The sequence below is a fragment of the Pteropus alecto genome, unplaced genomic scaffold (assembly GCF_000325575.1).
Source record: "Pteropus alecto unplaced genomic scaffold, ASM32557v1 scaffold6, whole genome shotgun sequence".
NCBI lineage: Eukaryota > Metazoa > Chordata > Mammalia > Chiroptera > Pteropodidae > Pteropus > Pteropus alecto.
Window position 1 is genome coordinate 532,893 of NW_006437738.1, and position 13,870 is coordinate 546,762.

Below are 13,870 nucleotides of genomic sequence, written 5' to 3' on the forward strand. Positions count from 1 at the left end.
CCACCCCCCTCCCCAGCTCCACCCCTGCAGGAGGGGGCGGTGCTGGCCAGGCCAGGACTGAGAGAGACAGATCCGGGCATGTGGGAGAGGTGTGACTTAGGGGTCAGCAGACCTGGGGTCAGCATCGCTCACTACCCATGTGACTTTGGCGGTCACCTAACCTTTGCACTTCGTTCCTTCACTGCCGTACACAGGGGTAACGGCATGTCCGCCTCGAAAGGGGTTTGGGACATTTAAGTGGGTTCAGTGCTGGCAAAAACCCCTCACAGCTCCTGGCACATACGTAGACTGTCCTTTCTCCCTGTCCCCTCCTCCCCTGCTGTGCTCCCACCTGGGTGGAGGGTCCTGACCCCGCTCTGCTACCCATTCCTGCCCAGTTAGTTATAGGATCCAGCCCCCCAGCCCTGTTTAATTCAAACAGACTTTTATCTGGAACCTGCGTAGGGCAGACCTGGGAGTGAGACTCTAGACCTGACCAGAACCGGTGGCTGCCATCAGGGAGCACCCCATCCAGAGTGGGAGACAGACCCAGGTGTCAGTTGATGTGGCATCTGGCCAGTTACTTGCCCCCTGCTGCTCCTTACCTTCCAGTATCTTTATTGTACTTTTCACCTACTGAAATACACGTTTATTCCTTTATGATCCGCCCCCCCTCCCCCGCCCGTCCCCAATAGCCCGGAGCTCTCAGGGGCTTGGTCTCATGTGCTCATGTGGCTGCCACAGCACCGATGCCCAGGGACACAAGCTAGAGTGTCGACGTAAAGTCCTGGGCTACGATTGGACCTTCTTCTCTCCCACTGCTGTCCCTACCACAGCCATGACCACCTGCTCTGCCTGGATGGAGGGGGCGTGAAAGGCCTGATCATCATCCAGCTCCTCATCGCCATCGAGAAGGCCTCGGGCGTCGCTACCAAGGACCTCTTTGACTGGGTGGCAGGGACCAGTACTGGGGGCATCCTGGCCCTGGCCATTTTGCACAGTGAGGGCAGCCCCCTGGGCAATGGGCAGGGCGGGGTGGGATCGAGTCCTGCAAACATCTGGGTAGGCTTGTCTCAATTCAAGTGGTGTCTCCTTCATGGAGCTGTCTGGGCTGTGTGATACTCCCTGTGGGGGAGCCTCCCCAAACAGGGTCCCGCCCCACTCAGGTGGGAACTGGCCTCGGCCTTGGCATCCCTGACCGTGATCCCTGCCCAGTGCAGTCGAATTCCAGACTCTCCAAGCACCCTCCGGCTCTGAAGGCACCAGGAGAGGACCCTCCTGCACCCAGGGCATCAGGGCCAGGCCTCTGCTGGGTGCTGGGGACACGGGATTAAGTCAGGGATTGTCCTACCCAGGGAGCCCCCGTCTGATGGGGGCAGTGCAGGCATCTGGGCGCCTTCACCGAGGGAGGAGGCCATGGCTCTGCAATCCAAGGCATGCAGAGACATGAGCACAGCCAGCCTGGGAGCCACGGCCGTGAGCTCTGGGGACAAGACGATCAGCAGTTGGCAAGTTGCCGGGATTTTGTCATCGTGACAGTAGACTGCCTGGTTTTTCACATCTTTTTAATGATTCTCATCGTAGCCTTGTGAGGTTACAGCTGGGGAAACTGAGGACCAGAGAGGGTTACCCAGTGAGTCAGGCAGCGCCAGGCCAGGTCTCCATCTGTACGCTCAGCTCTCTCCCCTGGCTACAGGCCCCAGGTTCCCTCTCTGGTCTTCAGTTCCTGTCTTCAGTGAGAGAAGAGCCATCCTGGGCCCACCTCTTCTGGGGACATCAGGTGGGGGAGGGCAGGGAAGAGGTCCTAGCCCCTCTTCCAGAAAGGGTCACTTCCTTCTTCAGGGAACATTTCATCCAGGGTCTTCAGACCCCCAGAGCTATGGAAGGGATCTGAGAAATTATCCAGTTCACTCTCTCACAGAGGCGGAAACCCCCCTCTGCAGCTGGCCCGCTTGCATACCCCTGGCAGGTCCCGTGAGGTGCAAACTGCCCCTTTGACCCTGTCTGTCGTTGGAGGCTCAGAGGACAGGGCTGGTCCTTCTAGTCAGGGTGGACCTAGATTTACAGGCTTATATACATTCAGGGTCCTTTAAGGAAAATAATACAAAATTATGAACACAAAGGCAGGTACAGAGCCTGGGGCAGCCGAAGGGGACATCTGCCTGTGTGGGAAGGTCCAAAGGAGGGGCCCAGTTGCCCGAGCTTACTCAGCGCCCTGTCTCCTGCCACCTCAGGTCACTGCTGGCCTCTGGTTCCCAAGCCGGCGTGTGCTCAGGCCCCGTGTCGGGCATGACCCTCGCGTCTCTCCCCACCTCAACCCCCTTGTTCCTAGGCAAGTCCATGGCCTACATGCGTGGCGTGTACTTTCGCATGAAGGACGAGGTGTTCCGGGGCTCGCGGCCCTACGAGTCGGGGCCCCTGGAGGAGTTCCTGAAGCGGGAGTTTGGAGAGCACACCAAGATGACGGACATCAAGAAGCCCAAGTAAGCCTCCGCAGTGGGGTCCCCTTCGGCTGTTTCTGGGGGCAGAGGGCTCCCTGTCATGGTCTGGTTAAAGCTGAGGGGGTGGGGGGAGCAGCTTCTTCTCATGTAAATGAGGGGCTTCTCCCGGAGGACACAAGTGTGCAGAACACTCTTGACCCATGTATTTCGGTGTTTTTCCACCAAAACAGCACATCTTGGGGTCAGAGGGGGTCAATTTTCATTCAACACACACTCAGGACTTCTTTGCTGAGCATGGCTCTGCCCCAGGCTGGCGGGGTGTGTGCGTGCGTGTGTGCGTGCGTGTGTGCGTGCGTGTGTGTGTGCGTGCGTGTGTGTGTGTGCGCATGTGTGCGCACGTGTGCACGCGCACGTGCGTGCACAGCCACCAGAAAGGCTCACAGTCTGGTTGGGAGATAAGTGACCTGAAGAAAATGGCAGCCAGGGCAAGGCAGCGTATGCTTATGCTTAAAAGGTCCCAGAAGAGCCTACAGAACCCCCACCCCAGAATTACTTTATTGTCTCTTTAATGCCTGTGTCACCTGCCAGACAGTGAGCTCCCTGAAGTAGGAATATGACTGCCTTGATTTTCCTTTGGCCCCAGCTCCTGGCACAGTGCCTCTCCCAGAGCAGCCCATTGAAAAGTCTTTATCAACCAACTAACTATGGGAGCAACAGGGGCAGAGGACTGAGAGTGAAGTAGTCAGGGAGGGCTTCCTGGAGGAAGTGAAGTATGAGCAACGCCTAGAGGGTTCGGAAGGATTTCTTTTTATAATAAAGCTTTCTCATTGAAGAATAATACGTAGTCTTTTAAGAAAATTGGATAATACACAGAATACAAAGAGAAGGAAAATATCTATGATTTATTAACCAAAAGATGTTTTAAAAACATTTTTGTGTATTTTATCCTAGATGTTTTTTCCTTTCTTGTGGTGAAATAGAACTTACATTTAGAAAAGTATATAAACCAGTTCAATGAATGATTATAAAGCAAACACATGCCCACCAGCCAAGTTCAAAGCCCCTTGAGTATGTGCCCCGCCCCATCACAGCTCCCACCCTCCTGTCCTCCCACCCCGGGTAGCTGCTCCCCTGACTGGTGTGAAATGGGATTTCCCGGCTTTTCTGTATGGTTTTGCCACCTGTGAATGCAGCCCCAAACAGCACGGTCATGGCCTCTTCTTTCCATCACTGCTTCGTTTGTCAGCGTGGTCCCTCCCGTTGAGTGCAGCTGTACTTCATTCATTCTCGTCCCTCCTGTGACTGTGCCCCACAGTTTACTCTTCGAATACTTTAGAGAGACACTTGGGTCGTTGCCAGATTAGAGGTCTTGGGAAGAGTGCTGTGGTGAACGTCTTGGGACTGGTTGTCCAACCCCACCCCATGGGTACGGGTGCCCTTGGGTATGCCTAGGGGGAGAGCTGGAGTCTCGAGTCTCAGAGGGCGTGGCCTCACCTCTCAGGTTCTGCCCCACTGTTTCCAAGGTGCTGGTTTCTCTCTCCTCTCCATTCACTGTGTTTGAGTGTTCCTGTTGCTCTGCATTCTTGCTAACGTTTGCTTATTGTCAAACGTTTTTATCTTTACAAATCTGGGGGCGGGGTGGGGGTTATAAGGTGGTGTCTGCGGTTTGCATTTTCGTTCCGTGATGACTGGGGAGGTTGAACAGCTTTTCATAGGTTTAAAGGTCATTTGGATCTTCGTTTATAGAGTTCCTGTTCAAGTGTTATGCCTATTTTTGGCAAAATTGGGTCGTGTGATTTTTGGATTATGAGATTCCTTCATGATCGTCTTTATTCTTTGAAAACTAGTCCTTTGATGGATATATAGAAATCTTTTCGCCCACTCCATGGCTTGTCTTTTCACGCTCTTTACGGTGTTGTGTTGGGGAATGGGTGTTCTTAATGTAGTAGAATTTATAAATATTTTAGAGTTTGTGCTTTTTATTTCTCATTTAAGAACCCTTCCTTAACTGGAGGGAGGAAGCAGCCCGCTGTGTTAGGTGGGAAAGCTCCCTAGAGGTACCTTTTATGTTTAGGTCTTTAATCAACCTGGAATTGATCTGTGTATTGGGGAACTTCATCTTTCCATGTGAATAACCAGTTTCCCCAGCCTCATCTGTGCAGAGTCTGTTTTCTCCTCCATGTCTGCAGGCCTTGCCTCCTTGGCAGTGGGTCAAGGGTCCTTGCTCACATCTGTTTCTGGCTGTGTTCTGCTCCATTGGCTGGATGATGTCTGTGCCTGTGCCCAGACCCCAGAGCTCTCATTCTGCAGTGTTTTACTAAGTCCTGATATTCGGGGCAGCAGGGCCTCCCACCTTTACCTTCATCTTCGAGAGTCGTGGCTATTCTTGGAGGCACTGTAGCAAAGTGGTTAAGATCATGCACCCTAAAGTTTCCTTTTCTGGAAAACGAGAATACTGTACTACGTGCTTTCTGGAGTTTTCGTGAGGAGTAAAAATGTTAATATTTATAAAGCACTTAAAAAGCACTTGGCACATTGGAAGTACTATATAAAGGTTATTTGTTGCTATTTGTGTTTCCATATAAATTGTAGGATCAGATTGCCAAATTCTACAGAATCAAATCCTTTTGGATTTGATTGAGGTTTGTATCAGGGAGATCCAACACTGAATCTGTGAGCTTATCTGGGGGAGAACTGACATCTGAAAACACCGAGTCTTCCAATTAGAGAGCATTGTATAAAGTTTCTCAGTACAGTTTTATAATTTTATCTTGCGAGATCTTACACGTGTGCTCTTTTTATTCATAGGTCTTGCTTATGTTTTGTGCTATTGCAAATTATTCATTTTTAAACATTTCATTTTCTAACCGTAGCTGGTATTTAGAAATACCATTTTTTAAAAAAAGTTTTAATTGTGGTAAAATACATATAAAAGTTACCATCTTAATCATTTTTAAGTATATAGTTCAGTAGCGTTAAGTATATTTACATTATCATGTAACTAATCTCCTGAACTTTTTCATCTTGTAAAACTGACACTCTATACCCATTAAAGAACTATCCATGTCCCTCTCCTCCAGCACCTGGCAGCTGCCATTCTACTTTATGTTCTGTGAGTTTGACTACTCTAAGTACCTCATGTAAGTGGAATCATACAGTGTTTGTCTTTTTGTGATTGGCGTAGTTCACTTAGCACAATGTCCTCAAGGTTCATCCGTGCTGTAGCATGTATCTGAATTCCGTTCCTTTTTAAGACTGAATAATATTCCATTGCACGTCTATAACACATTTCGTTTATCCATTTATCTGTTGACAAACATTTGAGTTGTTTCCTCCTATTAACTATTATGAATAATGCTGCTATGCACATGGGTGTACAAGTACCTGTTCAAGTCACTGCTTTCAATTCCTGGTACCTTTTATAGAGAGAATTCTAATGGATTAAGTTTGCTAATATTTTGTTTAGGATTTTGCATCCACGTTCCTGATTTAATTAATTGATTTAAGCAATTCTATAAACCCTATCTGTCATTGATCTTCTGTATTTTAAATCTATCTTGTTTTTTTTAAGTCTCACAAGATGCTATTATTATTTTTCAAGATTGATGTTCATTTAGATTTTATTTAGCAGTGTGCTGGTAAACTAGATCTGTGGAGAGGAAAGTCCTGAATTGTAGTCTTTGCCAATTCCCATGGCATAAATACTCCCATCATGGCCGATTTCAAACTACTAACAGTTTAGCAACCAGCTTGCGAGATTTAACAATAGGTTCTCATGAGAACAATGCGAGCTCCCTCCGGCACACCATTGGGTATGTATGTGTGTGTATGTATATGTTTATGCTTATACATATCTGTATGTATATTTATATGTACATACATTCTTTTCTGCATCTCAGACTTCCATCTCTGACCACTTTGCTTCTGCCTAAGTACGTTCTTTTGACTTTCCTATAGAGTGTCTACTGGCGGGTTTATTTCTAGTTCACCTTACCCAAGAGTGTAGCCCTTTGGGGTCCCAACCTAAAAGAGGGAGAATTTCTCATTAGACCCCTAACCTTTGGTGGTCCCTGGGCTTTGACTTTGGCCCGCTGGCCCCATGAGGCCATCAACACTGAAGTTCAAATTTACTGAGTTTAGCATCTATCTTCAGGTCAAAGCTGAGTCTGTGCGACACTTACCTCTCTGGGTTCTTCCTTATCCTCAGAATTTAGCCTGGTATTCCCTTTCTATCTTGTCAGGTCTTCTATGCTTCTAGGTAGATTTTTTTTAAAAAATTTTTTTCCAGCACTTTATTTTTTGTTCAGTGGGAAGATTGTTCAATTCACCTTCTCACAGTATTTCCAGGAATGGAAAACTAACGTTTTTGTTTGTTTGTTTGTTTGTTTTTGTTTTTCTCTAGCAGAGTTTTTTGTTTCCTTTCCTTTATATCTATCTTTACAACATAACAATTATATTTTTGTTACTCTGAACTCCTTGCAAGAATGATTTCGAATGGCTGTAAAACACTTCCTTGTGTACTTACTCCCTTCTGACGTTGCCATTTAGATCAGTTCATGTTTCACTATAATAAATTACACTGTAGTCTGTAGCCATGCCACCCGGAATGCACCCAATCTCATCTGATCGTGGAAGCTAAGCAGGGTCAGGCCTGGTTAGGACTTGGATGGGCGACTGACTACCTAGGAAGACGAGATGTTGTAGGCGTTAAAAAAAATTTAATTTAATTTAAAAATAAATAAATTACACTGTGTGATTAGCCTTATACAAAGTAGTTTTCATTATAACTAAGGTTATTCCTTTAGGATAGATTTTCCAAAATGGAATTCCCAGACCAAAGAGCCAGGACGTTGGTAAGGTTTTTAATACATATTAGTTTCCAAGGGGGCTGTGCCAGTCTGTCTACCCCGGAGTATTTACGAATGTCTGCGTCAATCAAGACAAATCTTCTTTAATAGACTATAGACTCTCATGGCAGGTAGAACATTGACGAGGTATCAAAGGTGACACAGTGAAGTCTCCTTCCACTCTTGTCCCAGAGATACAGCCACCAAGCAGTCCCCTGCCCCAGAGACAGCTCAGTGTTGCCGGGTGCTGCTCATGGGCCCTTTCAGAATTGCCTCTGACTAAGCAAATAGGTACATAGGTTTTGGGGGGGGGTTGTTTTTAAATAAATGGTGGCATACTGCACACACTATCCTGACCCTTGTCTTTCCAGTTGACCATAAATCTTGGTGCTCAGCGCCTATCAGTATATAAAGCACTCCTTAGTCCTTCTGCAGTGACACTGGGCGAGGGAACCGTGGGGCGGGGAACTGACCCGCTGATGGACAGTTCAGTTGTTGCCAGTCTTTTGCTTCAACAGCCGACGCTGCTGTTAGTAGCCTTATGTGCGCCCCTCTGCACACGTGTGAAAGCATCTTAGGGTGAATTCCCAGAAGCAGATTGCCAAGGGCGGATGGGTCAGTGACTTCAGGTGTCCTCCTCCTCGTTTCTTTCCAGGGTGATGCTGACAGGGACACTGTCTGACCGGCAGCCCGCTGAACTTCACCTCTTCCGGAATTACGATGCTCCAGAGACTGTACGGGAGCCTCGTTTCAACCAGAATATTAACCTAAAGCCTCTAACTCAGCCCTCAGGTTACAACCACATTTGATGCATCTGTGGGAAACAATTGGCCTGTGAGGTGGCAGGGTGGTGGGTGGGAGTTGCAGGCTTGCTGCTGGAAACCCCCAGCCCAGCACCCTCCCACCCGCTGCCCCGAGTCCTTACAGGCTGGCAGCAGGCAGAGCTGGGGAGCTGTCAGGCCTCGGGCAGGCTAGAGGAGGCTCCTGGAGGCCCCGCAGCTGCACCCTGCCTTCCACAAGGATGGCAGGGCCAGACGTCAAGCCTGCTCCTGAAGGGTCCCCAGCCTTTACCTCTTCCTGCAGCCCTGTATACACACACACGCACACCACCAAGATCTGATGCATGTGGGTTTTACACCAGTCCCACTAGGCCACCTTCCTCCCCAACCCCAGAGCAGCTGGTGTGGCGGGCAGCCCGGAGCAGTGGGGCAGCCCCCACCTACTTCCGGCCTAATGGGCGTTTCCTGGATGGCGGGCTGCTGGCCAACAACCCCACGCTGGACGCCATGACTGAGATCCATGAGTACAACCAGGACATGATCCGCAAGGTGAGAGCCACTCAGGTCGGAGGGGCCTGACATGACCGCCCACTGCAGCCACCCCGTTCCAGCAAACTTTAACTAAGGACTGACTCCTAGGAGAGCAATTGACTTTTATTCATGCGTTCATTGATCTGGGCACTCAGAGCAGTTGTATCTTGCACTTGAACCTGCTCATTGGTGGCGTCTGCCTGAAGCACTGTGCTAGGAGGGGTTCTGAGGCCCAGTCCGGACTAAGTGGTGCAGAACGTTACAATCAGGTAGTGTCTGCTGTTCGTGGGGAGGGCCGCATGTGTCCCAGTACATGCCACTCCTCGTCCTAGCCACTGCCTAGCTGGGGGACACACACTTGCCCTTAAGTTGGTCCCATCCAGGGGAGACAGTGCGTGAACAAAGGCTCGCCTTTCCTAGTGTTTCGGGCGCTGCAGTAGAGGACTGTGCTGGCGCCCAGGAGGGGCCTCACCTCTGCTGGGAGACCTGGGAGCTAGGAAAAGGCGAGCAGAGGAGGGGACCCCACCCTGAGCCCTTCGGGGACAGGGCAGTGCAGAGTCAGTGATCTGGAGGAGGAGAAGTGGCCCTCAGCCCGAGGAGCTTGGCGCAGAGGTGGCGAGGCCCACACGTGCCAGCAGGGGCAGCGCGGTGCAGTGGCCTGAGCTCAGGCCCTGGGGTCACACAACCTCTGGTTTTGGGCCCTGGCTCTGGCCACGCTTCCCTTCAGCCACTGAACGGTGTTCCTGATAGAACTGGCCTGGGGATCGTCAGGAAGCTCCCACGTGCTCCTGTCTGTAAAGTGTTTAGGACAGTGCCTGACCCCATGTGCCATGTCCTTGCTGGCTGTGGTTGTCACTGCGGCCATCACTAAGTCCTGGATGCGTGGCGCTAGGCAGGGGCCGTCAGAGCGACGAGCGCCCTCTAGGGGCCAAACAGGGCAGGGCGGGCTCCCTGGAGGAGGAGGGATTCCGAGACTGGGATGGGGAAGGGTCCTTCTATGACACAGGTGAGTAGGAGTGACTCACCAAGGTCGCCCAGCAGATTGGCAGCGAGCTTGTTCCGGAGCAAAGGAGGAGGCAGCACAAGCTGTGCCGCCACTGGAGGCCCATCCTCCATCCTCGTGCGTCCCCAGGCCCCCAGCACTGGCCCCTCTCTCACCACGGGGCGCCCCTCACCCTTGGAAAGGTCCACTGGGGGAAGGTCTCCCCTGACCACCCCTGCCTGTCTCCAACAGGGTCAGAGCAACAAGGTGAAGAAACTCTCCATCGTTGTCTCTCTGGGGACAGGGAGGTCCCCGCAGGTGCCTGTGACCTGCGTGGATGTCTTCCGTCCCAGCAACCCCTGGGAACTGGCTAAGACTGTTTTTGGGGCCAAGGAACTGGGCAAGATGGTGGTGGACTGTGTGAGTATGATCCTCCCTGGGCCCACTCCCCTCGGGGCCTCAGCCCCTGGATGACGCCTTCACCGCCTTTCGTGGTACCCTGGGTGTCAGGGACACTTTGTTGACCCTCTTTAGCCAGTTCCCTGATTCAGAGTCTCAGTCCTGGCAGGGACCCTCAGTGACCACCTGTAGCAGGGGTTTTCAAGCATCTTTTTTAGTTGTGGATCCCTTCCTTCAAACAGCCCCGTGCGGAAGCCCAGCCTATCAGATGAACGAAAACTGCAAGGGGTGGGGATGCAGAGGTCTGTCCAACCCCAACACACACACATTGGCCTTGAACGGGAGCTGCTGAGCCTCCGTGTAAACCATAGACCGTGCCCCCTGATTGCACAGCTGGACAGTCACTGCAGCCCAGGGAAGGGAACTTGCCTAAAGTCGCTCTGCTGATAGGTGGCTGAGCCAGACTGGAACCTGGGGCTCCTCAGGTAGGGACTGTGGGTGTGGCGTGTGCTGGGTACTTACAGAGGCTGCTTCTCGCCAGTGCACAGATCCGGATGGGCGGGCCGTGGACCGGGCCCGGGCCTGGTGCGAGATGGTCGGCATCCAGTACTTCAGGTGAGGGCTCGGCCGGCCCTGGCCCCCAGCCCCACTTCTTGGCCTGGCCAGACCTAGTGACCTTCCCAGCCCGTCCTTGGCATGGACTTCCCCTTTCCCAAATTGTAGCACTTGTCCCCTACCCAGGCCAAGAGTCCTGGGGTGACTCCTCCTTGACTTGGACAGATTGAACCCCCAGCTGGGGACAGACATCATGCTGGACGAGGTCAGTGACACAGTGCTGGTCAACGCCCTTTGGGAGACCGAGGTCTACATCTACGAGCACCGGGAGCAGTTCCAGAAGCTCATCCAGCTGCTGCTCTCGCCGTAAGGCTGCCAGGCCCCCAGCCACCCCCATCCTACCCTCACCCAACCCTGCTGCGGAGGTGGGCCAGGCCCAAGCACCGCTCCGCTGGGCGGAGCCAGGCCCAGGCAGCTCTGTCCACAGACCGGGCCGCAGAAGGTGCTGGGCTTCCTGCCTGAGGCTGGTGCCGAAGGCCTCTCGCTCCCTCTGTCCCAGTCTTCTGGCACTTTATGTCATTCCAGGCTTAGAAAGCCTAGAGCCTCACTGGGGCCCTCTCCCTGACAGCCAAGAACGTTGACTCCGTGCCCCGCCCCACCCCCATCAGCTCACACACTAAGGGTGCCTGTGTGTGCCCCCAACTCCGGCCTCCCAGAGGGCCTTAGGCTCTTCCAGGGCCCCTGGGGGTGCAGCTGTCCCTTCCACTCTCTGCCCTCTTCCCTGGGAGCTGGACTAGAGAAACTGGCCATCGCCTACCCCATCAGCAGGGAAGCCTGTGCTCTGGGAATGGGGTTCTCCATTCGACTTTGCCCCTCAGCACACACCGAGCCACCTGCGCCCCTGAGCGCTGCCCCACCCTGTGAGCTCGCCTCGGCTCTCAAAGGTTGCTCCTGTGACTTGAGTTTCTCTTCCCAACAGGCAGTGGTTTGTAAGTGGTCTGGGGCTGCCCTAAGCTGTGAAATAAATGGTTTGATTCCATTTCTGCTGTGTTGTGTGTACTGTGGTGTGAGTGTCCCTTGTCTTCCCACCCGCCAGCTCCCCGCAGCCATGACTTTCAGCCTGACTGTCATCTTCCTATGCCTACTCATGTGGCCGCTCTTTCCCGGGGTCCCCGAATCAGGCTGGTGAGAGTGTTCAGAGGCGGCAGCCAGGCCTACCTGTCCCATGCTGGGAGGCAAGGGAGAGGCTTACTTGCTCGGGGAGGGGATGAGACCCAGAGAGGGCAGGGGCACCGGCTGGTCACAGCCAGTGAGGAGGGCCAAGGTTTGCCCCCAGGTCTGTGCCACATTAGGGTTTGTGCTGTCCCCTCTCCAGCATGCAGAGTTGCTGGGAGGGCAGCAGCGGACGTGGGAGGCTTGGCCCTGGAGATGCAGGTCTGAGGGGCTCAGGGTAGAGACCTGACAGCAGTGAGAACACACGGCTACGTTCAGCCTCCAGGGGCTGGGTCTGTCAGGGAGGGTCCTGGAGGAAGGTGCTGAGCAGTTCTAGCTCGGTCGGATGGACGGTACCCACAGGCGGAGGGCAGGGGTCCACCAAGGGTCCCAGCTGGCCTGGGGAAGCTGTCCTCGAGGGGGAGGTGACGTCAGAGAGTGGCTCATCCACGAGTGCCCACTGGTCCTCAGCTCAGAGGGGTAAATAATTGAAGGGCAGGTCACATGAACCTACCCGCGTCACAGGATGCCTTCCCCCTGGGTCTGGTTACGCCCCAGATCGCATTCTGACATCCCTGGCTGGTGAATAATTAAGCCGCCACCTCCTCCTTGGCCGGCCCTCCATCTCCAGGTTCCACTCTGCAGCCTCCTTCACCTGCCCGCTGAGCAGTGGGCACCAGAGCGTACCTACCCAAGTGCTCCCAGCCCCACGAGCACCACCAGCCTCCTGATAAGCAACGAGGTGCAGCCTGCTCCATGGCCCCCGAGATGGACCAGTTCTACAGGTCCACCATGGCCATCTACAAGGTGAGCGCATGTGCAGCCCGGGCCTGGGATGTGAAGGTCGGGCCAGCTCTGGAGGACGGAGGGTGAGCATGGCCGGAGCATGTTCTGGAAGGAAGGCAGGGGGCTAGGCCGGGCTGAGCTGCGGGCAGGGGCGTGGGGGCTCTCTGGAGGCTGGCAGTCACCCCAGCCCCAACCTAAGGCTCCCGGGGAGGGGTTCGTCCACAGTCACCCAGTGAGTGACAGGCCTGCTGAGCTGGTACTCAGCAGGAGCCTCCAACTTGCAAACATTGGCGAGGCAGGACAGGGCCCAGCGTGGTGTAGCTGGGAGCAGCCAGCCCCAGGAGCCGCCTGGCCTGAGAGTGAGGAGTATCTGTCTACCTCGCTGTCTCTATTTCTCTGTCTTGCTGTCTCTGCCTCTCTGTCTCTGTCTCTCATCTGTCTCCCTCTCGTTTCTCTCAGACTTCCTGCTTCACTCCAGAGGGGGTGCTGCAGTCTCCCAAGGCATTTATAGAGCACCTACTGTATGCACAGGGCTCTTTCACGTGTAAGCCTTATAGTCGTCCATCTGCGTGGTAGAAAATAATCACCTCCTTTGATAAGAACACTGAGGCCAGAGTTTTAAATAGCAAGGGAAGCAGAGGGGCTGCAGGGATTTGAACCAAGACCCAAGTCCAAGTCCAAGCCCAGGGTCGTTTCCATGACCCAGAGTGCTCTCCCGCTGGCCATGGCCTGGAGCAGCCTTGCTCCCGGTGGGTTCTTCTTTGAGGAGGGCAAGATCTGCCCTTGCCCCTGAGGTGACTGTGGGCAGTCCATGTGTCCGGCCCAGTGAGGCCTGGACTCAGAGTGGGTTGAGCTGGGAGCTGTGACTGACTCGCAGGCTTCAACCCAGTGAGAGGAGAATCCTGCAGGGGCCTCAGAGGCCATCTCTTAGGGCCCTATTCCAGGGCAGGGTGTCCCTGGCCAGCTCCTGCTCACACATCTATGCTGGCAGGACCTCTCGTCCTGAGAGCGAGGTGTGCCAGCATAGATGTGTGAGCAGGAGCTGGCCAGGGACACCCTTCAGTTGCATCGTCCTGAGAGCGAGGTCCTGCCAGCATAGATGTGTGAGCAGGAGCTGGCCAGGGACACCCTGCCCTGGAATAGGGCCCTAAGAGATGGCCTCTGAGGCCCCCGCAGGATTCTGGGTGATCCCAGTTTTCCAGGTGGGCTCCCCCAGATGCTGGAGGCTTCTCATCAGGGCTGGGGTGCCCTGCTCCTGAGGCCCAGTGACTGGCCTCTGCTCATCATTCCTTCTTCCTCTCCCACTCTCCACCCTCCCTCCTCTTGCCCTGGGGGCCCAGAGCATTATGGAGCAGGTCA

At 53.5% G+C, this 13,870-nt stretch overlaps 2 protein-coding genes across 6 annotated transcripts in view; both read left to right on the forward strand.

The window, feature by feature from the left end:
• The window catches only part of PLA2G6 (phospholipase A2 group VI), a 53,197-nt gene extending 41,645 nt beyond the window's left edge, over nucleotides 1-11,552 (forward strand). For all 5 annotated transcript variants that reach the window (XM_025048872.1, XM_025048871.1, XM_006914740.3 and 2 more), the window contains 7 exons: nucleotides 816-979; nucleotides 2,312-2,462; nucleotides 7,923-8,059; nucleotides 8,441-8,595; nucleotides 9,812-9,979; nucleotides 10,500-10,573; nucleotides 10,739-11,552. In XM_025048872.1, the coding sequence (XP_024904640.1) occupies nucleotides 816-979; nucleotides 2,312-2,462; nucleotides 7,923-8,059; nucleotides 8,441-8,595; nucleotides 9,812-9,979; nucleotides 10,500-10,573; nucleotides 10,739-10,883 (994 nt within the window). In that variant the 3' untranslated portion in view covers nucleotides 10,884-11,552. The remainder of the gene's footprint in view (nucleotides 1-815; nucleotides 980-2,311; nucleotides 2,463-7,922; nucleotides 8,060-8,440; nucleotides 8,596-9,811; nucleotides 9,980-10,499; nucleotides 10,574-10,738) is intronic.
• Nucleotides 11,553-12,071: 519 nt separating this feature from the next.
• Nucleotides 12,072-13,870, forward strand: part of BAIAP2L2 (BAI1 associated protein 2 like 2) — a 25,869-nt gene continuing 24,070 nt past the window's right edge. The window contains exons 1-2 of the mRNA XM_025048859.1: nucleotides 12,072-12,078; nucleotides 12,396-12,532. Of these exons, the coding sequence (XP_024904627.1) occupies nucleotides 12,072-12,078; nucleotides 12,396-12,532 (144 nt within the window). The remainder of the gene's footprint in view (nucleotides 12,079-12,395; nucleotides 12,533-13,870) is intronic.